We start from the raw sequence: 27,910 nt of genomic DNA on the forward strand, positions 1-27,910 counted from the left end.
AGCTATTCTCCACGGCTCTGGCAATTGTAGTGACATCTTCAAAACTGCACGGAGGGTCATTTTGTCGTCTGCCAGATGTTTTGTGCTATGTAAGACTTATCAGTAGGAGAAGTCATATTTAAAAGGTGGTAAATATTATTAACCCCTACATTTCTAAATGTCATAAGATTCTGGATGCAGAGTCGCTAGGATTCAAAATTGACCCACCCTACCCCTACCCCCGGCCGTGAGTGGGTAGAATTCATGCTAGGAACTTCTCTGTATTCTTCATATGCTTATCATTTAATCCTTCATATGAAGTACTTTTATCTAGATTTTACCGTAGGAAAACATTAAAACTTTTTGGGGGTGTATTTTAAGTGTAAGGAGCAGACCAGAGTTTTGAAGAAAGTGTCATAAGAAAGAATGTGAACTATCTCCTCAATAATTGCATAGTGACTAACTGATGCTATTTTTAACATTTGGGGTTAAATAAAAAATATATTACTGAATTGAATTTCAGCTCTTTCATTTTCCTTTTTAAAATGTGTCCACAAGAATCTTTTTTAATTTACACGCATGGCTTGTGTTAGGTTTCCATGACAGTACTATAGAAGGTCTGGGTAGGCATTCATTACCAGATGGTTTTGGGCTCTTGGTTTGTAAATTCCCTGACTTACGTCATGAACATGATTTAGTTAAATTTCAATATTTAGATAATATATGTATTTTGTCACAATAATACGTCAGTCCGAAACAAAGACTTAGGGATTTGGGGAGACTCCATTACTTTATAAAAGAAAGCACCAAGTATCAGTATAAAGTTCAAAACTGAATTTATCTTTTACCATATGAACTCCCCTCCTTCAGTCTGATAGGAGTGCAAGCTGGCGTGCTGGGTGTCCTCCTGAACTCCCTCCCTTAGCCCCTTTCATTGGCCATGAACTGGGATAAGTAATGCGTTATTTCCTACATCTTCCCTCTTCTCCACTCCTGCTGCTTTTCTCCCCTTCACGCTCCCAGTTCACCCCTAGACTGTGACAGTGCTCACGGAGCTGGCTTTTGGCCTGGCTGCCCTCCTCCTGAAGGCATTCGGTCCTAGTATTCACAGAATCTGGCACCGAACAGGACCCAGAATTAACCCTCAACTGTATGTACATACAATTGCAGACGCAAATTAAGTACAGATGCAGCGTGAGTCTCTGGTTGAACTTATCGATGCTTTAAGCACTATTTAGCAGTTTTTGGATTTGCATTCTTTAGCTCAGATTTTCTTTCTTGAGTATCTCTGGAGTGGTGATATAAAAAGTGTTGTTTGTTGCCAAGGATTTTGATTTGCTAATATAAGTTTATAGCAGTCGGTCCAGGAATCACTGGTGCCACGAAGACAGCTCCTTGTTTTTGTCTGGAGTCCCTACAGGATTACACTACATCTGGCAATAAGTAGGGATTCTGTTCTGGCCGTCTTCAAAGGCAAAAGACTGCTTGTATTTATCAGATCTATGTGGATAAGCAAATGGGAAGGGATTAAATTTGGTCGGTGTGTGTGTGTGTGTGTGTGTGTGCCTTCATTTATAACTGACTCTAAAACAAAGCCTTCAAGAGTTCATACAGCAAATAAATATAATTTCTGGTGGTGATTGACGAGGCTATCTCATTTATTTTCCTTTATGTAGATGCATAATTGGAAATTTTAGAACAGTATCTTGTTATTTACATATATATTATAACTAGTTGACCTCGAAGGGCATATAATAACAAGTTACATTTCTCTCTCTCTCCCTGTCTCTCATGTGTGCAAGTTACAGTGTTCAGAATCAGCTTTCTAGTTCTAGGGATATTTTTCTAATTTATTTTAGAGAGTATTCGTACACATGTTTTAGAGTTTTTTATGTCTCTGGGTTTTGAAATCGTATGAATGGCATTTTGGGTCATGTGCATTCACTGGACTGACAAAAAGAAAAGTGTACCCCAGAAGAATGAATGACTACTGGGCCTTTCTTCAGACAGGATACTAGCGTTTCCATATGAAGGTGACCCTGCTTCCCAGGTAAGCCTGTGTCTTCCCCCATATGCTCCTCAGAATTTTAAAGGATTACAAGTCCTGAGACGCAGTCTGGCTGTCAACCCAGGATCTGCACCTAGCTGACAGAATGGCTATGTTCCAGGTACTTGCCATGGAACATAATCTAGAACCTACCATTCAAAGCCTCACCTAAGAGAAATAATATTTATGTAAGATTGCCTGAATAGTGTGTAGTCTCTCCATTTGTCTATCCTTTAAACTATCCCAGGATTAAGCCAGTCCCTCAGAGAGCCACATACCTGGAGTCCATCATATTGCCAAGGGAGGAATTTCTTATCTCGGGAATAGAAATAATGTGCTTTTCCAGGCCATCTGGTTTGTTTTTACATTTTAGCTCTTGTAAGTGTTCGTGTTTCTTTCTTTATGTTGCCTGCTAGAAGGCTTACACCAGTCCATGGCTCACTTCTATCAAGTCTGTAGAAGTTCATGGCGTGGTTTTTATACACTGCCTACTTCCGTGTTCTTGTATGACTTCACTTGGGTTTAATTTATTCTATCTTGCTAAGAAGGCATCATTGTATGTTCCGTCATTTTATTTTCTGAACTAAGGCAGATAGCAGGCAAAAAAAAAGGTATGTGAGCATCGCTGTGCCTTAATTACAGTAGTCTCCCATCCACTCTTATTAAACTAGAATTTTTAAAAAGATTCCATGTCCCTGTTTAACTAGTATAATATATCTGTATATTATAAATTCCCAGGTTTTAGATTAAGAGTGACCTAAGGTTGAAATGTTAATTAAATGTTTCAGTCTTCTACAGTTCTAAAGAAAATAGTTGGGATAAAATGTCTACATATCAGAGTATTTTAACATTTAAAAAAAATCATCTCTTGAAAAGGAGGATAATTGTGCAAGTTTGCCTAATCCTTTTGATCTTGGCGCACAGCAATACAGACTTCAGTTGAGATTAAAACTATGAATTTCAAAGGAAACATGGCCTTCAGTGTGTAAAATATATAACAGCTGGTTGACTAGTCCATTTAAAACTACACCATAACAGTTGTAGACAAAATGATTCTCCTGCCAAAAGATGTGCGATGGCTTGACGCTTATATCAAGATATGATACTAACTCACTCTTCTTCAGTAATAATGATATACATGTAGACATGAACAGCGGGCTGCTGGCCCTCTCCAATCTCTTCAGCCCAGCAGTTCATGGGCAGTTTAGAAGTACCAAAGAATTCCTTCTAGTCTAGTGATTTCTCTATCTGCTTTTTTTGCCTCAACTCGGTGTACTGTTGAATCAGTTTTTTATTTTTAAACTCTCAGAACAAAGTGTTTATTTCTTTAGCATCTTGCAACGTTTTCAGTTATTTACATCCTTGAAGCACCTTAAATGCCCCTGGCATTCAGGACTTCTTGTTCTTACTGTCACAGTTTCACACATATTTTTGGCCCTAAAAATTAAAATGTCCTTTATCAACAGTACATATTTTATCTATTTATATGAAAATGAATACATGTGCTTCTCATCAGTAAGGGAAACAAACTCATACTAATGGATTCTTGTTAATGAAATGTTTTAGTTTCCTGTCGTCAGGTCCACCTGAGAGGGGGATCATCAACTCGGTTGACGTGGAGGAGGTTATAAAGAGGCGTTGGGGCTGGGGTGTACTGGTCACTCTGGCAAGTCGTATTTGGAAAGCACAATGGCATCGTGAATATGCGTCCGTTCAGTATTTCTTGGATGTTTTCCTGTGGACTGTGCCGTTTGAAAATTCATAATTAACAGAAGCTGCTCTCTTCGTTTTGTGGTTTATTTCTAAGAAGGACATTGCAGGTAAATGGGCTATTCACTAAGGTTCGTTGACTTCGCCACAGGTTCAGAGCCAGCACTTAGGGAGTTAACACACCTTATTAGGGAACAGGAAATCTGGCAGCTATTGCAGAAACGAGACCTAACGGTGCACGCAAACAATTTGTCAGTCTTCTTAAATGTGACTAGCTCGCCGCAAAGTGGCTGCTCTTGCTTTGTTTGAACAGGCTAAACTTTTCCTTTTTAGACTTTAAATCTTAGAAGTGAAATGTGATCCACATATTCAATCAGAATCATTTAATTCAAAGCATATTTTGATTGGAACAAAGTTGACATGGAAAGAAACTCTAGAATAAAAAGTTGAAAGGACTTTCTATCATATATTTAGCAGGAAAATTTGAAACAGTTCTAATTAGGCCGAAAAAAACCGCTTTCTTAAATGTAAATTACAAAGGTCATCTATCAATGTTAAGGAAACATGACCACTAGTGTTTGAAATCCAGCACATGCAAACATAACAGACCAGTTCCTTTTAAACCGGTGTGTGTGTGCAGCGCACACGCAAGAAGAATTCCGTATCACATATTTCAAATGAAAAATCCTTAAAAATTCTGAGTTCATAATGTTGTATATTGCACCCTTGCCAACCCAGCCATTGGTTCATTTAAAATGTCTTACCATCAAATATCTATATCTATATATCTTCCTATCTACAGTGAAAGCTCTTGATAAGTACAGTCAGACATGTACAAAGCTTAGTTTTCTATTCTTTTTTTAGGTAGTCTCAAAACAAGATTAAGTAATGCTGTACTGGAATCTATAAAAAGCCAAACGGGCCAGGGACCTTTTTTTTCGTATTTGAAACTCATTACAGTGGTGTTTTATACCTGACAACTGAATCTGTTCCATTGGAACCCTGAGAATGGGTAGAGGGTGCCGTGGGGTGCCGAAAGGTAAACTGGACATGTGCTCAGTTTGTATACTTAGAACTTGGTGAGTAACATTGGGGGTCGTTGTCACTGTGTGACTTTTAGTCACCTAAACCCAAATGTAGCTTATGCCGGCTTTTACTTTGAAAAAGCACCTACGTGCATAATGTGCATTTACATACGCATATGACAGCCATCATGTATTTTACTTTTGTAAATAAATTATCATATTACCTGACTCCACTTTATAGAAGTTTCGCAACACTTTTATCAATCAATAGTTTAGCTCGTTAATGGTTCAATTTCAGGAAAACTGATTGCATTCTTTCAGTGAGATTTATTATTAGACACATCCATATATGTTATAATTATTCCTGACAGCAGGGTTGCACAAACAAGTTATTTATGAATAATTTACTAATATCTTTATAATAAGAAAGCTTTAATTTGTTGATGTTCCGCCTGTGGACCAAGCAAGTGAAAGTTACTAATAAATTTTAGTGTTTGACATCTGTATGCTGTACTTTTTAGCATATCTCAAGTGCCTTAGTCTTTGCCTAATAGATCTCATTAAAAAACAGATATCAGCCCCTAGACAGTTTGTCAAGACTAATATGAGTCCCCACGGACTAGATGGACAATTTGTGCAAGGCTTCCTATGATAGTCTTTTCATCATCTTGATTCTTAACAATTGGACATTAGTCACTGATTTATTTTATAATAACTCAGATGAGTTGAATAGTATTGTGGTGTGTTGGACATTTTAGGGGCTGCTCTTCTTTACAAACTGCATTCAGCACACACGTAGGGTGTAAATGATATATATCCCCACCCTGCTCGGGGAGTGCTAACAATTGATTAGTTAGCTTTGAGAGCAGCCTGCGAAGACTGTTACTCTCCCCTCGCTGCGAACCGTACTTAACGCCAATCTTAATGAGGACTGTCTACCTTAAAGGCCTTGAAAAGTCTCAAATGCTTAGCATGCTTCTGGCTATTTTTTAATGGATCTAAATAAGCAGCTTATATAAAGTGTCTTTTCAAAGATCTTTATATCTTAAAAAGGTATTGAAAAAATAGTGAATGTTTGAATATAGGTGATGCTATTTGTATTTTTGGTACCCCAGACCTAAAGTTATAAGATGTAATTGGACAGATAATTTTGAATTATTTTCTATCTGTATTTCTTTCTCCATTTTCTCCTTTTTGCCCTTCCCCCAACCCCACCAGACTCTCCGGCAGCGCGTTTGTTTACTGTTTCACACGTTCATCTAGGCAGTTGTCATTCTCTGATACTGAGAAGGTGCTTAGAAGGCCCGCCGAGCTGACTGCGCTGGAATGGCTGCAGAGCCTTGCGGTCATCTCTGATGCTCGTCGCCGGTGGTGGTCTTTACATCCCTCTTTCAAGCTTTCCCTGATCACAGAAGATGCCTGAAGTGCATCATGAGCTAGTTTATTTAGTTTAAAAAAATGCATTCAGAGTCTATTCATGAAGATATGTACTTATCAAGTCAGAGAGAAGGTGGTCCTTGGTTGCTGGTCGGTCCGTCAGGGTTGACCAGTGTGGCAGGAGAAAGGAGGGGCTGGTCATGACGTTGTGGGCGTCTCTGTGTGGTTAGGGTTTCGTGACATCCAGCCAGTTCTCTCACTTCAGCCTTTTGGCTTCACATTTTGATGCACTGTCAAGATTAAAAAATATGTAAACATCTAACTACTCAATTTCACCAATTTAAATGTGTATTAAAAAATAACCTATGGATTGTGTTAAGAGCTGTATGAGCCCCCAATAAAATGATTTTTAAAAAAGAAGAAACAATCATCTATTTAAAGAAAAAACAAACACATTTTTTTTGTTCAATGACATATTCTGTGAAACTGCCCTAGGTTTTTAGAGCTTTAATATTGAGAAATTCATTCGTACCTTGTCATTTGCTGAGCATTCTAGAATTTTATAGTCTCAAATCACAATCTCACAGACACTCAGGAGACTCCTGACTGTTTGATCTTATTAAACAATTTTGAAATCATTAATTTTTAATTAGCTTGGATCCAGGGTTTTTTTTTATTGTTTCAATAGTGTGTGTATATGAACTAAACGTTTTTTATTTAAACTACTGGTCAGAACAGTGTTTACATAACTCATTGGAGGGTGCCCCGAAGACTCCCGGCTGTGCCACGCTTCCTTCGACAGTCACACTGCTTTGTAGACAGAGGTGTATGATATGCTAATCTGTAAGAGTAGCTTTTTTCAGCGGTTCACTAACTCGGATTTTGAACAACAACCTAAAGGAATGCAAACTGAAGATACGTATACCTCCCTCTCTGATGGAAAGTTCTAATTAAGTGAATTGGAGAAAATTAACTGAAATTAGCTGTCAGAAAGTCACATTTAAATGAGTGATGAGCTAATCTGGCAGTAAACATTTAAATGATATAAATGGCCGTTTAAGTGTATGGTTTAATGTTTGTCATGCATTAATGTGACATGAGGCTGCAGTGACAATCCAGCAGCTTGCTCTAATTTGAACATATTTAGGGCTTTTGTGTGGAGCGCACTGCACACAAATTAAGACAATTGCTGTTTTTATGTGTCACTTTAAACATGCCCCCCCCTCTCCTAGGCCCAAGTTAATGGGACAGAAGTATGATTTTTGTGTGCCTGGATTTTGATGTGAACTGAAAATTTATGCACTTAGAATAGAAATTTGCTTGAAGTTCCTATAAGTCCTCTTCTTATTTGAAATAAAATATCAAGCAGATTGGAGCTGGTGTAGCTGTTCACTAAATTTGTAAATAGAATGCGCTTTATGAAAGATACGTAAAATAATAGCTTCCAGAATGGAAACTTGTCACATTAGATTTTTTAAGGCATACATCATTTCAGGTATGTGTTGAAATGTGACAGTCGCCTAGAGGTTTGGGTTTTGTTTTGTTTTTTTACATTTTAGGGTTTGTGATATATTGTGGAGCTTCATTAAATATCATTAGTTGATATCTTATTTGTATTTTTCCATAAATGCCTTCTGTATTCATAGGTACTCATTTTAATAAAGCATGGATTTACATAAACATGTACCAACAGGAATGGCTTTTGTCAAAAGATGGTCTTCTAGTTTTTTGTCTCTGTAGTAAGCCAAACATGCATGCACTCAGTTTTTACATGTGAACTTCAGTGACACTGGTTGTATGTTAATGTGTCAGTGTTACCTGTGTTGTTACATCTCTGCTATTTTAGACCCTGCTCCTTAAACGTCTCATCTGTGCTTTAGATGAACTGTTGTCAATTTGAACCCAGACTGATAACTCTTGATAAGAGCACTGTTCTCAAAGCAGACATTTCCTACTTGAGTTACATTGTTTAAATTAATCACGGCATCATGGGACAGTGTTGGTTCAAGGTTTAAAGGTTATTTGGGGTCAATAGATGTTAAGTGTCTTCAATCTCAGTGGATCCAGTGAGTCTAGTTTTCATCTGAATTTTATTTTTTGGTCCCTAATTAATACTCCTTTGGGTCAGGATCCGGCTATGGCGTACTTCGCCACCACATTCAGTAATGGTAGTTGGGCACTATTAAACCAGCAGTCTATTTCTCTCTCCAATTCCGGGACTTCCTTCTTCCTCTTCTGTTCCCGGCAAAGGGGTCCTCTTTTAGGTGGCTAATTGTAAGCTTTAAAGATGCCATTACACTAGAGGGTAAGACCAAAACCCCAAAACCAAAACAAAGGCCGCAGCTCAATGCAAAACCACTAAACCACTGGCATTGCTCCAGGAGGTAGGAGAGAAACTCTCAAAGCCCCTCTAGGCCAGTTGAGTGGAAAGATCTGTGCAGCTATGACCAAGAAAACTAACCCCAGGAAGTGTTAGCTGTACTTAGTGTGGAGAGTATCTAGTGCCCACAGTATGAATCCACAGGCACAGTCTGGGGTGGTGGTGGTGGTGGGTGCGTGCGTTGCTTTGTTTTGGCTGCCGTTGTATCTGTAAAATTATATAAAGCACTTTATTTGCAATTTCCCTTCTCCCTCTTTTTCTGACATATATTTTAATGGTAGCGGCTACCTTAGTCAAGTTGTATAACAATTACCCTTCCTTTGGGTCTATTCTCATTCATAGTGACAGAGTAGAACTGCTCCTGTGGATTTCCAAACCTAACCTTTTGCAGGAGCAGAAAGCCAAGTCTTTCTGTTGTGGAACAGCTGCCGATCTTATAGTTAGCAGCCAAATGTATAACCACTAGATCACTAATGCTCTTTAACAAGTACCCGCAGCCAAGAACAATTGCCCCATACCTTAACACAGAGGACTACGGTGTGCATGCCCCAACCGGTGGCCTTCTTCAGTCACCGCGTACCGATGTGGAGGCAGGATGGTGAAGTATTTAAACTGTGGTACTGATGAAGAGTACTGAAAGTACCGTGGACGGCCAGAAGAACGATCAGATCTGTCTTGGAACAGAGACAGTCAGAAGGCTTCTTCGAATGTAGGATGGCTCTGGACATACTATCAGGAAGGACCAGTCCCTGAAGGACATTATGTTTGGTAGAGAGTCAGTAAAATAGAGGGAGTCCCTCAAAGACATGGACTGACTGACACAGTGGTTCCAACGCAGCACTCAGACAATTTCCACAATGTGAGGATGGTGCAGGACCAGTCAGAGCCAACGTGAAGCCATCCAACCATACCTGCAGCACTGTGTTTTACAGAGACTGTCAAAGGGGATGGGTAGTTGGTCTTGTACCCAGCATTAGCATGGGATATTCATTTATTGTGCTCATTGATAACTGATTGGATCCTAGCATTGTTTCCTGAAAAGCATAGAAGGTTTGGTGTAGTATAATACTCTACCCTGTCCTGTGAGTCGGAGTTAACTTGATGACAGTGTGTGGACCCCTCCAAAATTCAAATTTGCTGGCACGCAAGCTCAAAATACCCAAATTTATTTCAACTGTTGTAATAGGAAACAAAGTGTTTTAATTCTAGGAAAATTATAAATATTCCAAGTGAATACTAAACTGTTTCCACATTTATTTCTCTCCATAGATTTTACATTAAATGCCTTCCTTTCTTTGAAACATAAACTGAGGCCCTGTCAGGTCCTGAGTCACAAATGTGACCAAGACAGACCCAGTTCTGCCCTCATGATGCTTCCAATAAAGTGAAAGAATACTGCTATTGCAGTGCTGTTACGCTTCTTGTGACAAGTGCTAGAGAGTTTAATTATAAACAAATAACAGATTCTGGGGGTAATCAGAATAGGGGTGTGTATATGTGGATAACCCTTTGCTTGGAGTAAATTTAGTGTTAAACTTTATTCCTTGCCTTAAATTATATATATATAATAGAATGCAGCACATTAATCTGATTTATCCCCTTTTTTTTTAGGCCCTAGAGAGTGAATTTGTCTCCTGCCAGCTTCACCAATGGATTGATCTCATTTTTGGCTATAAACAGCAAGGACCAGAAGCCGTCCGGTCGCTCAACATGTTCTATTATCTGACCTATGAAGGAGCTGTCAATTTGAATTCAATAACTGATCCTGTGTTAAGAGAGGTAAGGTATCGGAGACAGAAATTTCCCGACTCACTATTACTAAACTAACAGTCCTAGATGTAATTTCTCCGCCCTTTCACTTTTGTATTGAAAAAGTTTGTATTTCGCCTGCTAGACTCAGTTTAGATGACTCTGATCTTGTTGGCAATATGTAAAGAGTCAGAGTCAGGCGCCAGTCTAATGTATGCCTTATTCTCACCATTGAGCCTGATCAGGGTGCTGACCTTGGCTTCATCAATGTCAAAGAGCTTCTTCACAGCCTGTTTGATGGGGTACTTGCTGGCTTAGCCATAATGCACACAAGTGTGTTGTTATCTCCCCTCTTCTTCATGCTCACCCCGTGCTTAGCAGGAGTTGATGATGGCATAGTGGTCCAGCGTGTTTCTTCTGGGGGTGCTCTTCCGAGAGTACTTTGGCTGCCTTCTTAGTCTCAGGGTCTTGGCCCGCTGGAAGGTGGGTGATGTGCATATCTTCTTTTTGTGGCTGTGGGTGCCTTTCAGCAGGGCATTCTTGGCCTTTAACGCCTTTGCTTTGGCTTCCGTTTTGGGAGGGGCAGCGGCTGGCTTTTTTGCCTTCAGCACCATCTTTGTAAAGAGCCCTTTCATTTTCTTGGTGATGAAACCAAGACGAGGTGAGTGAAGAAGCTTGAGCAGTATCAAATAGTCTAGTCAGTCAGTGATTATCTGGAATTTTAGCCAAGGGTTTCTTTCCAACACCATGCCTACGTTTGTTTTTGTTTTTAATGAAAGCTTTTTTGATCGGAGCCTATCAAGGGATTAGTAGTCATGTTATTTGTATAGCTTCGGAAGCTGCTCACATGATTTAAAAATAGTGAAACCCAAAACAAACTCACTGCCACCGAGTCAATTTTGACTCCTGGCATCCCTGTAGGACAGAGTAGAACTGCCCCTGTCAGTTTCTGAGACTGCACCTCTTTATGGGAGTAGAAAGCCTCAGCTTTCTCCCACACAGCCTCTAATGGCTTCAAACTGCTAACCTCTCCACTAGCAGCCCAACAGGTAACCACCACACCATGAGGGCGCCTCAAAGTAAGGAAAGTAGTAATTAATTCATTAAAGAAATATGATTATGAACATAATCATATGTAAGTGTGGTAAACACACACATATATATACTACTTAAGTAAGTACATACACAGCACAACCTGTGGGAGCCAGGACTTAATGGGATTGCCTGCTGTTTCTGTGTCTCGCAAGTTCTCTGGCTTTGACAGGGTGAAGTCTTAGTCACATTTCCATTGCTCATTTTAGTTCACAGGTTTTTCTGCGAGCCAAGTTTATCGTAGGAGTGAAGTCGGAAGTACTTTACTATCCCCTTTGGTGTTAGAGGTTGTCATAAACTGATTTTTTTTTTTAGAGAAGCAAAACCAGTGATTGTGTGTATGTGCGTGTGTATGTTTGTGTGAGAGAGAGAGAGAGCAACTCATATCAAGAAGTGATTCACGCTGTTAGAGAAACAAGCACGTCCAAGCAGGTTCCAGTTCTGTAGGTCAGTGGTTAGGCTGGAAGTCTTCTGGTGATGACCAGCAGGAAGACCACGGGCTGGTGGCTGTAGAAGAGGCTGAATCCAAAATCAGGGTAGGCTTATGATTGCAGAGACGACGAAGCCAAGGTTAGCAGGTCAGATGGTAGGCCAATGATGACGCCTGGGGCTGGCAGACAACATGGCAGGCCATTGGTTCAAGTCCAAAGAACTGGAGGACTGTAAGCCCGGTGCAGGATCCAGGCCCGAGTTTCCCATCATCTCCACATATATTGGGAGCAGGCGACACTCTCAATGTCATTATTTTATTCAGGACTGTTACCTGAGTAGGGTGTCTTATTCCATTATGGAAGCTTACATTTGACTCCCTGTGACTGCCATGTGTTAGAACAGGTCATGAAGGATTACTAGCTATTAACTGCCAGACCTCCCAAAAGCCTGGCCTGGCCAAGTTGGCACAAAACCTTAACTATCACAGACGTCATTGAGATTTCTTTCCTTTTTTCATTGTTTTCTAAGGAAGACCACCCATCTCTTAAGGTTTAAACAAAACGTGTGTATAGCTTCCAGAAGCAGGGAGCGTGTATAAGATGGAAACCCAGAGAAGTAAAACTCAAGAAGTTTCCACCAATAGAGCTAATATTGCTTGCACACAGGCAGAGATGGGCAACTTGGGAGACCCAGAAACCCAGGCTGTGCCATGGCCTTTTTGCTCTCTCAGATGGCACTGTATTTCTAATATAGGTAAGATACTCCTAAACCTAACATATGTGAAAAGATGATAGAGTTCAACAGAAATCTGTAGGATTTTAGAGAAGAATCTAGACAAAACAGATTAATTATGTATACAGTTTTAGAAAAGAACTGTGAGAAACCAAGGACTTTGATTCGCAGCGAAAGTTATATATCAGAATTTGCAAAGCCTGAGATTTCTCTAAGACCGTGGACAGTGCAAATGTTTAAACACTGGATTGACCGGTAGTTTGGCCATTTAAAGTCACCAGAGACGCCCCAGAGTAAGATTTAGTGACCTGCTTCTGAAAGGCTATAGCCCTGGAAACCTTATGGAGCACGCTTGGATCAGCCCAAGGCAAAGCGACTCAACAGTTAGAAACAACAGCACCGAAAAGGTTTGCCATTTTCACCAGCACTTGGAGTATACTTTTTAATTCTTCTTCTGGCCGGATCAGGTTGAAATTATATCATAAGGACATTTCTAAGTGCATTAGTATATCACCACTTGATTCATGTACTAGATAAAGGTTAGTACACTAACAAAAACACTACACATGCAATTGCTTTGAATCACTATTTTTCACTTTTCAAAATCATGCACGTTGAGAGCTGGACCCAATGAACTGTCCACAATTTACAATTCTATGAAAAGGTTCTGTTTAGGGGGCATTACATTTTACTAGGGAGCTCTGGTGGTGTAGTGGTGATGCGTTGGGCTGAAATCCACAAGGACAGCAGTTCGAAACCACCAGCTTGCGCCTCCAGAGGAAGATGGAACTTTTCTGCTCGCGTGTAGCGTTCAGCGTCCTCTGGAACGTACAGGGCAGTTCTACTCTGTCTCACAGAGGTGCATAGCGGCATCAAATTGATAGAAGTCAAGTATATATTTTATTAGAACAATGATACATTAGATGGCACAGAACTTTCAAAGACTTCTGATTATAAAGTTTGAGTTAAAGCAACATCAAAATGGTGTTAAGAAGCAGTATATGATTTCATTGCTAAGATAGAATTTACTTTGTTTTAAAATTGTTTTGTTTTTCTTTTAAATATTTGAGTCGCACGCCAGTTTTCATTTTTTGACGACTTTCTATTTTTCTTGATTCACACTCCTTATAGTATACATTCCAATTGCCAAGTAGCAGATGACAGTCGTGGAAGCGTTCCTTCATTAAGTTGTATTCCACTCTTCCCTTAGTTGTATTTTCAGTCCCTTGTAAGCTAAGCAGCTCCTTCCTCTCCCCGCACTACAGAAGCTAAGTTTTCCACAGTTATCCATAAGGTATTTAGTTTTGTTTTTTTTTATTAAATACTTTTATTGGGGGCTCTTACATCTCTTATCACAATCCATACATTCATCCATTGTGTCAAGCACATTTGTACATATGTTGCCATTATCATTTTCAAAACATTTTCTTTCTACTTGAGCCCCTGGTATCAGCTTCTCTCCCATGAACCCTTAATAAATTATAGATTATTATTTTCATATCTTACATTGTCCTCTGCCACGCTTCACCCGCTTTTCTGTTGTTTGTCCTCCTGGAAAGGGGGCTACATGTTGATCCTTATGGTTGATTCCCCGTTTCTCCCCCCACCTTCCCCTGATCCTCCTGAGGGTCATTGTTGGTCCTGAGGGGTTTGTCTATCCTGGAGTCCCCATGTTGCAGGCTCTTATCTGTAGCAGTGTGCATGTTCTGGTCTAAACCGGTTTGTAAGGTAGAATTGAGGTCATGATAGCGGGGCGGGGGAGGAAGCATTAAAGAACTAGAGAAAAGTTGTGTGTTTCATCGGTGCTATACTGCACCCTGACTGGCTTATTTTTTCCTTGTGACCCTTCTGTATGGGGATGTCCGATTGTCTATAGATGGCTTGGGGCATCACGAGGTCCATATTCTTAGTTTGTCCTAATCTGGACGCTCCACTGCGATTTGCTCACCGTGGATGGCATGGCTGGCATTTGAAATACTAGTGGCATAGCTTCCAGCATCCCAGCCATGTGTAAGCGACTAAGTCAGAAAAGGACACCGGGTGCATTACCAGGCAGTGCCAGCTGCTCCATGGGAGAACGATGAGGCTTTCTAGTCCCATAAAGAGTAACATTCTCACAAACCCACAGCAGCAGTTCGACTCCGTGCTATAGGGTCACTGTGACTTGGAATCAACCTGATGGCAGTGAATTTGGTTTTAGTAGCAGATGTGAACCAATCACACCCTTCGTTTCCTTTAGGGCATTTTACAGACTATTTACTGGCAGGTATGGCTGAAGATGCCTTCCTTTGTTTTCTTGGGGGCATCTTTAAGACAGCTGTACTAGAGAGTGTGACTTAAGGCACCATCCTTGGTGTTCCTTGGACATATAATGGTACCTCCAGACAGTTCTAACACACATCTCCTCACCTGGAAAGACAGACTGAGCTTTGATAAAAGCAAGCAGACTTGCTTTGTCTTTTGAATGCTTCTAGCTCATGGTTCCAGGCTGTGCATTTGGCTCTCCGCTGACAGACCTTCAGATTTTGGTTGAAGCAGTATCCACCACCACATGAGACATTTTCTCAAAGTTTAATGAGTTTCTATGTGACATTGCAGCAAATTGTAGATTCCAAGGGTGTGGGGAATATACTCAATGGAGAAGTGGGATAAAAATGGAGCTGAATAGCATCTTGGAAGAGTTGGATATGTGGAACATCTTCAATCTCCAACTCTTTGGAACTAGTCTGTTATTAATTCTTCCAAAAGAAAATTATTGCCACAACCAGAAAGATGTTTATCTATCTTTAACAGACTAGACAAGGGCATTTAACTATATGGATAATAATAAATTATGGAGAGCATTGCAAGGATGGGAATCCCAGCACATTTCATTCTTCTCATGTAGCCTGGGGAAGCTGGACATTGGCCAATATACAATTATGAGAAAAAGGACAAAGGTATACTGCATGGTTTACAATCTAGAGCTGTGTGGGTGTCAGTTTTGTATTCTTTCATGCTGAGTAGCATGAAGCTATGATAAGAAAATAGTCCAGGAAAATGCACTGTATGAAGAAGAACATGGCATTTGGATTAGAGAAGGAATCATTGTAACCTCCAGGATACATATGACTCAACACTGCTTGATGCAAGCAGACATAACTTGAAACTCTTTCTGGCGAAGATCAAAGATTACACTCTTCAGGATGGATTTCACTTCAACATAAAGAAAACCAAATTCCTCACTACCACACCAGTAATCAACCTCATGATAAACAGAGAAAAAACTGAAGTTGTTGAAAGGTTTCATTTTACTTGGACCCCCAATCAATGGCCATGGAAATAGCAATCAAGAAATCAAATAGCACTGGGCAAATATAATACAAAACACTCTTTAAAGTGTTCTAAAGCAATGATATCACTTTGAAGACCAAGGAATGTCTGACACAAGCCGTGCTGTTGTTGACTGCTACATATGCAGGCCAGACAGGTAGGCCACAGATGGAGAAGACTGAAGAAGAATCCGTGCCTCTTTGCAGTGGACATGAACAATACCATGGACAGCCAGAAGAATAAACAGGTCTATCTTGGAAGAATAGCCAGAGTGCTCCTTAAAAGCAAGGGCTCAAGTAGAAAGAAAATGTTTTGTAAATGATGATGGCAACATGTGCTTGACACCATGGATGGATGGAAGAGCCCCTAAGAAAATGACTTATTTTTAAAAAGCAAGAGTAGTGAGATTGTGCCTCCCTTACTGTGGACATGTTCTCAGGGAGGACCGGTCCCTGGAGAAGGACATCAGACTTTGGTAGAGGGTCAGCAAAAGAGAAAAAGACCCTCCCGAAGATGAATTAATATTACTACCTGCAGCAGTGGGCGTAAACACTGTAACAGCTGTGAGGCAGTCATAGGGCCAGACAATATTTTATCCTGTTGTGCACATTCTCTCTGAGTCAGAACCAGCTCAACCACGTCTGAATTTGACAAAGTAAAGCTGTTTAAAAGTTCCTGAATTATTTCTTTGAGTACTTTACCAATGATGGTTAGTAATTAATGTAGTATAGCACAGTCTGTAACTACTCTTTATAATAGAGATTTCCACAGCGTTAGAAATGGTCTATACAAGAACATTTCCCGATGTTCTGACATCGGTTTTCCTACCAAGGGTCATTTGGATATTTATAACTTCATTCCCAGGCTATTCTGGTCAAACATTTCATTAACTCACCCCTGATGTGATGGCGGGAACTGCTTCTCTTTGGTGAGGTGTGTAACGTTAGTTGGTATTGATGATCTCATGGGCCTTATTTTTTTTTTTAATTTTAACAATTTATTGGGGCTCATACAATTCTTTTCACAGTTCATATATATACATACATCAATTGTATAAAGCACATCCATACATTCCCTGCCCCAATCATTCTCAAGGCATTTGCTCTCCACTTAAGCCCCTTGCATCAGGTCCTCTTTTTTTTCCCCTCCTCCCTCCCCATTCCCCCCTCCCTCATATGCCCTTGGTAATTTATACATCGTTGTTTTGTCATATCTTGCCCTATCCGGAGTCTCCCTTCCCCCCTTCTCTGCTGTCCCTCTCCCAGGGAAGAGGTCACATGTGGATCCTTGTAATCAGTTCCCCCTTTCCAACCCACTCTCCCAGCATCGTCCCTCACACCCTTGGTCCTGAAGGTATCATCCACCCTGGATTCCCTGTACCTCCAACCCTCATATGCACCAGTGTACAGCCTCTGTCCTATCCAGCCCTGCAAGGTAGAATTCGGATCATGGTAGTTGGGGGGAGGAAGCATCCAGGATCCGGGGGAAAGCTGTGTTCTTCATCGATACTACCTCACACCCTAATTAACCCATCTCCTCTCCTAAACCCCTCTATGAGGGGATCTCCATTGGTCGACACTTGGGCCTTGGGTCTCCACTCTGCACTTCCCCCTTCATTTAATATGATATATATATACATATATATACATACATATATACATATACACATATATACACATACATACACACACTTATATCGTTTTTTTTTTTTTGCATGATGCCTTATACCTGGTCCCTTGGGCACCTCGTGATCGCACTGGCCGGTGTGCTTCTTCCATGTGGGCTTATTTGCTTCTGAGCTAGATGGCCGCTTGTTCACCTTCAAGCCTTTAAGACCCCAGACACTATCTCTTTTGATAGCCGGGCACCATCAGCTTTCTTCACCACATTTGCTTATGCACCCATTTGTCTTCAGCGATCCTATCATGGAGGTGTGCAGTCAATGATATGATTTTTTGTTCTTTGATGCCTGGTAACTGATCCCTTTGGGACCACTCGCTCACTCAGGCTGGTGTGTTCTTCCATGTGGACTTTGTTGCTTCTGAGCTAGATGGCCGCTTGTTTATCTTCAAGCCTTTAAGACCCCAGTCACTATCTCTTTTGATAGCCGGGCACCATCAGCTTTCTTCACCACATTTACTTGTTCACACACTTTGGCTCCAGCCGTTGTGTCGGGAGAGTGATCATCATAGAGTTCCAATTTAATAAAAGAAGGTATTCATGCATTGAGGGAGTGTTTGAGTAGAGGATGGGCCTTATTTTAAAAAAAAATAATTTGATTGGGTGTTCATACAACTCTTATCACAATCCATACACACATCTATTGTGTAAAGCACATTTGTACATTCATTGCCCTCATCATTCTCAAAACATTTACTCTCCACTTAAGCCCCTGGCATCAGCTCCTCATTTCCCCTCCCTCCCTAGTACCCCCTCCCTCATGAACCCTTATCACTTCTTACACTGTGCAACGTCTCCCTTCACCCACTTTTCTGTTGTTCATCCCCCAGGGAGGAGGTCACATGTAGATCCCTGTAATCATTTCCCCCTTTCTACCTCACCCTCCCTCTACCCTACCAGTATCGCCACTGGTCCTGAAGGGATCATCTGTCCTGGATTCCCTGTGTTTCCAGTTCCTATCTGTGCCAGTGTGCATGCTCTGGTCTAGCCGGATTTGTAAAATGGAATTGGGATTATGATAGTGGGGGGCTGGGAAAAGAAGCATTTAGGAACTAGAGGAAAGTTGTATGCTTCATCATTGCTACACTGCACCCTGACAGGCTTTTTTCCTCTCGGCAACCCTTCCATAAGGGGATGTCCAGCTGCCTACAGATGGGCTTTGGTTCCCCACTCTGCACTCCCCCCTCATTCATAATGATATGATATTTTGTTCTTTGATGCCTGATACCGCATCTGGGCTTTGTTGCTTCTGAGCTAAATGGTTGATTGTTTACCTTCAAGCCTTTAAGACCTCAGACGCTATATCTTTTGACAGCTGGGCACCATCAGCTTTCTTCACCGCATTTGCTTATGCACCCATTTGTCATCAGTGATCATATTGGGGAGGTGAGCACACAACAATATGATATTTTGTTCTTTGATTCCTGGTAAGTGATCCCTTCGGCACCTCGTGATCACACAGGCTGGTGTGCTTCTTCCATGTGGGCTTTGTTGCTTCTGAGCTAGATGGCCTCTTGTTTACCTTCAAGTCTTTAAGACCCCAGAGGCTATATCTTTTGATAGCCGGCACCATCAGCTTTCTTGACCACATTTGCTTATGCATCTGCTTTGTCTTCAGTGATTGTGTCAGGAAGGTGAACACCATTGAATGCCAGTTTAACAGAAGAAAGTATTCTTGAATTGAGGGAGTACTTGAGTGGAGGCCCAATGTCCTTCTGCTGCCTTAATACTAAACCTATAAATATATGCACATAGATCTATTTCCCCATCCTCATATGTAAATATATTTACATATGTACATGCCTGTATTTAGACCTCTATAAATGCCTTGTACAGCCTGCACGCTGCGTGTCCCATACCCGTGGGCTACCTACATTTCATTGTTGAGCACTTGAAACGTGGCTGGTGTGGCTGAAGAACTGAATAGCTCATTTTAGTTTATTTCTCTTTAAAGAGGCACTTTGGCTATTGGCCACCGTACGAGAGGGCAGAGATAGCTCTGTCGTGTGTATGTCATTGCTGACTGTTTTCTGAACCCAAATTCAGAGCATATGATCGGAAAATGGGCGAATAATGTTTATTAAATTAACTTGGTAGAATATTTTAAATTTGACTTACTCCGTTATTCAAGGCAAAGAAAATCTATGCGTGTGCCGTTTATGTTCTGTGAAATAAGCCGCTATGAGATTTGGCTGTTGGGTGAATGTTGTGTGAAAACTTTATGGCTCCCTGTTTCTGAATCTGCTTACTGTAGCAGCTGCTGCTGGGTCTGCTCTCCAGGGCCAGAGGAACAGGCGGCAGCGGGTGAGAGCTAGAGAAGGAGGGAGCACTCAGAACGGTCCAGTCCCTGGGGCTGCTGCTACCCCGCTGCTTGCCAGGCAAGGCCAGAGCGTGCCCACCCACCGCATCACTTCCTTGCCTCCCATTCCTGGTCCAGTGGAGCCAGAGGCAAAGAAAGTGAACGAGAAAGATGATGATCTCCGTGACTGCTAAGTGCTGTGAAGAAATATGGAGGAGTCGGGGATTGTAGAGCCCCATGCGCTCACAAACACTGCTCTCTTCAGAGCTGTAGAATTCAAGAGAAGCTGTCCCAGGAGCGTTAGGGAGGGAGGCTCTCCCTGGCCACTGAGGAGTCTCCAGGTCACGTCTGAGCGTAGTTCTCCTGCCAGCTGTAAAGCTTTTACTGTTGCCCTCTCTCTGTTTACTCCCACTTCCATGGGAGCCCTAGTGACCAAATGATGACGTGCTCAGAAGCTAACTGATAGTTCAGTAGTTCAAACTCACCAGCTTCTCCGTGGGAGAAAGACGAGACCATCTGCTTCCACGAAGATTACCGCCTTGCAAACCCGGTGGGGCCGTTCTACTCTGCCCTATAGGGTTGCTAAGAGTCAGAATCAACTCAGTGGCAGTGGGTTGGCTTTGGTTTTGGAAGGTGCTCTGGCATCCTTAATATTTGGATATTTGATATCCACTTGACTTCTATGACTACATTTTCTTTTCAAAATTGTAGTAGTGGTTCCAGGATAGATTTGTGCTGTTTTTAAGTATTTAAACCAGCGGACGAGACTTATGTCTGTTCATTAGCTGTTTCTTTCACTTTTCTCTGTTCACTATTGTATATTTATCGCCTTTTGGAACACACATCTATTTTCACAGTCTCACACAGGCAGGTGGACTTCGTACAAATCATGTCTTCACCTACTACTTGGGAAAAGCGCCAATCCCATGGGGGAAGTTTCTATCGTAGAGTGAATTTCTTCACCTATGGATGGTTAATACATATGGTGTGGTAAGTAATCATAAAAATAATCTCTATCTAAAAGCACTAAACAGTAAAAATAATAACCGTAGAAGAAGAAGAATCAGAGAAACAGCCTGCAGCACATTAAACTTTTATGTTGTTTTTAATTTTTAGAAAGCAGCTGCGTAATCAATATGCAGCTTTGTCTTCATTTACATATATCACGTACCAGAAAGGATTACTTCAGGCAAATATGCTAATCTCTTAAAAATATATATGGCGTCAATTTAAGGATGTATATAATAATCTCATCAGCTTTTTATGCTAACAGACCCTTTACAGCTTTTTTTCTTCTTCCTCTCTTTGATAATGCTTTCTTTTGTTTTCTCTGTTTCTACCATTTTTAATCTATTTTCCCTAACATCACATCTATTCTTTTCAAGATACGGAATAAATAGATAGAAATAAGGTGATTTCTGATCGTTTAGCCGAAATTGTTTTGCTTCATTCAGTTTTCTTTCTTCAAGTAGAGTCTTAGCAATCATTTAAAAAAGAAAACAAGGAAAGAAGAAATTTTTAAAAGAGAAAAAAATTAGGATAACTTAATTTAGGCTCAGCATAAGTAAGCATATGAATAGTTTTAATTGGGTGGTGGGGGAACTCAGAAAAAATCCAACTGACAAAATATTACAGAATAAATTTCCTTTTCTAAAAGATTTAATAAAAGTATTTTCCTTAAATAATTTAAAATATATAGAATATAATTCTGTTTACACACATGGTTTGGAGGACAATTTTCTACTTACACACCCAAAATCCTTATCAGTTATTTCCCACCTAAAATGGTATTTATTATATCTAAAAAATAGGAAACACTTCACTGATAGAGATCACTTGGCAAGAGTTGGTAAATGTAACTATAAATGTACACACGCATAATTGGATATGTATTTCTTTAAATGCGAAACGCTGTGAGTAATGTGCATGTGCTACATATGATAGCACCAAAGAGAACAAGCAGAGTATCTGAATCGAGCGATCACTGTGTGAACGTCATCTCTGAGGACGGCGTGGAGGTGACGCAAATGCAAGGAAAGGGCCGTTTGAAGCAGAGCCTACCGTGGGAGAAGGAGTGAATGTGGCACCGTACTGGAAAGGCAGAAACCGCGTGGTCCGCATGGAGGGCGTAAGAAGTCGGTGATGAAGAGCAGCAGGGGTGACTCAAAATACACTGGAAAGCCATTCACTTCTGTCCATCCTGGCCACCAGCGCCTCTCCACAGTCTACGACTAGAATTCGCGAAGGAGACCGAGTCACCCTGCGTTCACCCCACCAACCTACAGGCTCGTTTCCACGGAACTGCCAGAGTGGGCAGTCACAGTTACCAATGCGGCCAGACCACCTTTGACCCAGACCTTCACAGTCCTCTTCACTCACGGACCAGCATCTTGCCTTGGCGCCCACCCTCCCCCTGCCTCCTCATCCCAGGATGATGCTCTCTTCGTCACAGTGTCCTCGGACACTAGCCTTCTCTCTCTTCCTGATTGTGTGGCATTTGTCACTGACTCAGGTCCTTTGACTATGTTAATCCTGTATTACTTTCGTTATGAAGACAAAGAAATCAACATTAAGGCCAAGAATTAAGTAGACTAAGAATGAGTGTTATGGAGTAAAAGGATAAAGTGAGCATCTAACTTTATCAAGTGAAATAAATCCTCTGTTATTCGTTCTTAAAAGTGCATTTCAGGAAATTTAGAATTCTTTTCCTGGATGTCTCACACATTCGTTAACATTAATATCAACACACAGTACCTCAGTTAAGTTGATAAATGTGATTGCTAGATGAAGACTGTCAGTTACAATAGTGTGTGCTAAAAATTTGGTATGGTTTTATAGAACACGAGATCTGCTACCGTTTGTCTTATTTATTTCCACTGATTAAAAAGTCCATTGGATAGAGACCTTTTGTGAGAGGTAACTGGAGCTGGTGTGTTGAGGCTTCAAGAATCCTTACGTCTGAGTACAATTGTGATCTCACTCACTGCCATTAGTTGATTCTGACTGATCGCAACCTTGAAGGACAAGGCAGTTTCCCCTGTGGGTTTCCAAGGCTGGAAGACTCTAAATCTTTTTCTTTTTTTCAAATAAATCATTTTATTGGGGGAGTCTTACAATCTTATAACAATCCATATATCAATTCTATCAAGAACACTCTAAATCTTTATGGGACCAGAAAGCCTATTCTTTCTCCCTCAATACCTTGGTCATTTTCTACAATATAACTATATGGATTAATATTAGTAACTTTTAAAACTTAATATAGAAAATCAATTTTTAAGTCAGCATTGTCAAATGTTAGTGACTATTTGGATGTGGGGAAACAGGACGGAGGAGTCAAAGATGTTTGGTGTGATTGCCAACTGATGATAAATTTTATTTGGAGAATTTCAGTGAGCAACGATTTTAGAAAAATAGTAATGAGCTCAGTTATGGAACTATTAAGGTACCAACCGTAGGGCATGCAGATGTTCAGTTGGCAATTCGAAATATCTATCTACACTTGGGTTTACTATCCAGACCAAAGAAGCCTCAGTATTTCAGTGAGCGTAGATGAAATCTGTTTGGGGACAATCAAAGTAAAAGGGACTGAAGCTGGAGATTTGGGGGTACACGAGGAAAAAACTCATTGAGAAAAAGGGCAGAAAAACAAAGCCACGAGAGAGACCTCTGGAGGTTGTCCAGGATCCCAGAAGGGAAGAAGCATGCTTCAAGAAGGAGGAGATTGGCAATTGGGAGATTACTGGTGATTTTCACAGGAGAAGCTTGAATAGTGACGTCAGGGTGGAGGCATGAGGATATGCAACCAGTGAATTCGGTTTGGTATTTTTAAAATTTTAAGTTAATACTGTATTAGTTATTGTGCTGTGCTGTAAAAACCAATCCCATAGCTGTCGAGTTGATTCCAACTCTTAACAACTAGGATCGAGTCAAACTGCCCCGTGGGGTTTTTCATTTTACAGAAGCAGCCTGGGATGTTGAGCCGCTTACCTTTCAGTCACAAGCCGGGCTCCTGACAGATGGACTTGAGTGAAATCTCAATCTGCTGCTCCTTTTCAATTCCTAAACGCCCTCTTTGAAGATTTAGGAGCCCTTGGGGATAGTGGTTGCGTGTTGGGTGGTTTCCCACAAGGTCAGCAGTTTGAAACCACCGGCGACTCCTGAAGGAGAAAGATGGAGCTTTCTACTCCGGTCAAGAGTTTTAGTCTTGGGAACTCAGCAGTGGCAGTTCCACCTTGTCCTGAAGAATCACTGCGAGTTAGAATTGACTCAATGACAGTGAGTTTCTCTTGTAATATGTTTCCCGTTTCTACGCCTCGTGACTGTGGCAGCATGTCTGCCTTTTGGGCACCCCTTACCCAGTCTCCAGTTTAATGCTTCCTGGATGCAGCAGCCTAAAAGAAAAACATTAGATTTAAAAGAACTAAATTAAAAGGTAAAGCAGATAGATTTTGATTACCTTATTGATACAAAAACATAAACCATGGGAATAAAAACCGTGTATTATAGTAAGGGAACTAACAGTTCACTGGAACAGAAAAGGCATCTTACATACAAGGCTGCAAATGTACGTCATCCATTTGGTGAGGATGCAACTAGGTCATAGCTTTCTAGCTATCTGCGTCAATTTTGGAAGTGCTTCGATTATTTAATTAGGACTTTAACTGAAAGGAATAATTGAGCAAACGTGCCCCCCAAATGTTTTCACTGTGTAGAAGGGAGCAGTGGTTCAGTGGTAGAATTCGGTTCTTCTCTTCAGGAGACCCCAGGTTTCCTGCCTGGCATCAGCACTGACCCAGCCACCGCCCGCCTGTCCACGGAAGCTTGCGTGTTGCTCTGATGCGAGACCAGGTCCCTGGCGTTTACCGCCTAGGAAGAAAGGCCTGGTGACCCTTTCACAAATTGGCAGTGAATGCCAGACGGATCACAATGGTCCAGTCTTGTGCACGAGGTCACCAGATAACAGAGCAATATGTCAACCAAGAAAGGGTCTCACTTCCAAATTTGGGGTCTATCAACTAATGCTAGTAGCCCGACTCCATCCTGCAGGGTTGTCAGGAGCCACAATTGACTCAGTGGCAGTGAGTTTGGTTTGGGTTTTTGACTAATGCCAGGGTCAAGTGCCCAAGGCAAGCTGCAGCAGTTACGGTTTGATACGGGTCAATGTATATGGTTAAAAAGCCTCCACTGCCACTCACGAGCCTTTAACTCGAAGGGCACTGGGCTCGAAATCCCACAATTAGAAATGCCATGCAAATATTTCTTGACAAATCTGAAGACAGACGGCGGCTGTCTTCATAAAAGGATTTGGTGAATGGTTCTGCAGAGGCAGCAGGGTCTGGGCATGGCCAGCCTCGAGCACAAAAAGGGTCTGGGGGTGCCAGAGGGGTCGAGAAGGGGCAGACGGCGCAAAGGCCAACCGATGCGGCGGAAAGAGTTGCCTAGGAATGGCAGCATGAGCACGTCCCCACTTCTCCTCGAGCGTGTCATCACAGATGTGCACACAGTGTTGCTTCTGGAAGCACCCTTTGTTCCTTTTCAGGTAAATGCAGGGCTATTGTGTCGATATGCATTCTGATAATAACTAGTTATTAATTTCCTTTGAAACATGGAACTTGGCTAGATGTACCAACATGGCTGGGAGCGGCAGGGCGGGGAAGCCCCGGACTCCTCATGGAAAGAGTTATATACAGTGGGTCTCCTAGCCTGTAAAGAAAACCGGAGTTGCCCCTGAGCTGCCCTTGGTGTCAGTGGCTGGCTTTCCACACTCTTCCAGGAGCCTCCTTCCGCACCCTGCTCTCGCAGCACCCCACCACCCCGAGGTCTGTTTTCCAAGAGCAGCCGCCGCAGCCGCAGTGTTTAAGTTTACATGACCCCAGTCTCATGGCAGCAGTAGCAAATCAGATAGCTTATCCCAGGAAAAGCAATTTTGGCTTAGAATTCAATCACTCCAGTGGTGGGAGTCAACAGCTTGTTTCAGCTCCAGCACTGCTGCAGAATCCAGGCTACAGTGAATCTCTCAGACAGTATAAACACAAGTGGTATTTATAGCATTGTTAACATTTGTTACATAGTTGGGGGCGTGGTCTGGGCGGTGGGCCCGGGGTCTTTGTTGTGACTGCCTCAGGATTTAAGAGCGGGCAGCACGATTTGCAGTGGTTGTAACAGAATAGTGAATTAGAAGTGTTGAAGACAATACGTTAAGCTCTCATGCAGCCATAATTCAAAGTGTTGCAGAAACAATCCCGAAGCATCTCTGGCCAGAAGTATGTTACACAGATGGCATATTTGACACAGTGCAGGGCAGGGACTGTACAGTGAACAGCCAAATAAAGTGTAAGGATTAGTCAGGTTTTAACTGAAAACCTGCATAGAAAAATACCATGAAATTATGCCAGACTTTTTTTTTTGCATATCAAAATCACAACAGGCAGTTTCCTTTAGTCAATAAAATGAGCCTCGGAGTTGTCAGTAAAGCTAACCCGTGTCTAGCTGGTTATCATGCCAATTGCTAATCTCTTAGTTCAGTACCCCCCAACACACCCCCTAAGAAAACCTTACCGCCACCGAGTTGATTCTGACTCACAGTAATCCTGTGTGTCACAGGCGAGCTTCCCCAGGGTTTTCCCCCAACTGTCTACCATTGTAGGAGCAGACAGCCTCATCTATCTCCCTCAAAGCAGCTGGTGGTGTTGAACTGCTGGCCTTGTGGTTTGCAGCCCAACAAGTAACCCATAACACCACCAGACACCTCTTAGTTAAATGAGTGTAACTACATGATATATCCAAGGATATGGGCAAGATGGTAGTGTTCCCTCCCTGCCCCCAACTACCTGAGAATGTTGGCTCCTTCTTTTATGCTGCTGACCCCTAGCATAAACCCGTCCTTCTTCAGCCATCATCTGCGTCTTAGACTGCAGGGTGGAGAGGCCACACTAGACGAGGGTCTGAATGTTCTCCTCATTCCAAGCTAAATTCAAGCCTCGAGGAAGGTAAAGGTGTGAAAGATTGCATAGACTCAAAAAATATATGGGGAATTATTTGTGAATTTGAAAGATCATTATGGATTCACAGCACCCACTTTTGTTTTTATTGCCTCTCACGAAAGGGAGGATGCTTACTTAGGATTTCTTTGCTGCTTTTAGTTTTCATTATTGCTGCAAAGAACAGCTGAAATTCTATTAGCATTTGGAAAACGTAAGTCAAATGCATATTTTTACTGTTAATAAATGGACACAGTAGAGGAGTAAATCTTTTCTTACCAATTCCCTCTTGCCTGTGCTATGGGAGTGTGTGAGTGTGTGCCCCTTGTCATCTAGTAATTCCTGACTGGACCTCATTTCTGTGTTCTATACAGTGGGTGCTCACATAGAAATTTTTGAAAATAGACCAAAGGATTCTCATCCAATGAGTAACGAGTAATTGATCAGATAACTACTTCTTTCCATGGAATAGTTTACCGTAACCCCCTATTCCTGGTTTTGAAAGCTAACCTAACCTTTTGGGGTACAGTAAATGAGCTCTCCTGTTCTTTTCTGTTTCTGGATTTTGTCTTTAAGAACTTTTCATTGCATTTGCCTCTCAGTGTTGGCAACCTCTTTGAAGCAACATTCCTCTTATTTTCCTAGGCAGGCTGCTTTATCTACTCCTTTCCAGTAGCCTGGCTGGAGGGGTTTTGAGTGAGCACATCAATGTTCCAGACAGAGATACTGTTTGAAATTATCCATGAACACAGAGCCGCTGAGCATTACTGAGTGACGTTTGTTTCTGTTGGTTGTGTCTGCGCTGACTCGCTGGTTTCTCTCAGATTGGCAGCTGGCTTATGCTGCAGGAGATGGACAGCTACAAGACCCCAAGATTATAGTGAAGCTGGCCGAGGCCTTAATTTAATATGCCCGGAATGTATGGATTTAGTTACAAGGTCCTAATGGGAAAGCCTCTGCATATTTTTATAAATTATGATTACTTCGTGTTTTACCTTTGTGTAACGCCCATAACATTATTTAAACAGCTATGTCAACAAAACCCTCCTTTCCTCCCATAATTTTCTGCCTCCTCTGATTTTCACAGTGTTCTTATTTTTTAAGCAAATGTCA

General features: G+C 41.5%; 1 protein-coding gene and 1 pseudogene across 2 annotated transcripts in view; one reads left to right on the top strand and one right to left on the bottom strand.

Annotated features, from left to right (window-relative positions):
• The window catches only part of LRBA (LPS responsive beige-like anchor protein), a 706,055-nt gene that overhangs the window by 617,357 nt on the left and 60,788 nt on the right, over positions 1-27,910 (top strand). For both annotated transcript variants that reach the window (XM_075543710.1, XM_075543711.1), the window contains exon 48: positions 10,130-10,297. In XM_075543710.1, the coding sequence (XP_075399825.1) occupies positions 10,130-10,297 (168 nt within the window). The remainder of the gene's footprint in view (positions 1-10,129; positions 10,298-27,910) is intronic.
• On the bottom strand, positions 10,420-10,887 carry LOC142443424 (large ribosomal subunit protein uL23-like; annotated as a pseudogene).

The sequence above is a fragment of the Tenrec ecaudatus genome, chromosome 3, assembly GCF_050624435.1.
Source record: "Tenrec ecaudatus isolate mTenEca1 chromosome 3, mTenEca1.hap1, whole genome shotgun sequence".
NCBI classification, from domain to species: Eukaryota; Metazoa; Chordata; class Mammalia; order Afrosoricida; family Tenrecidae; genus Tenrec; species Tenrec ecaudatus.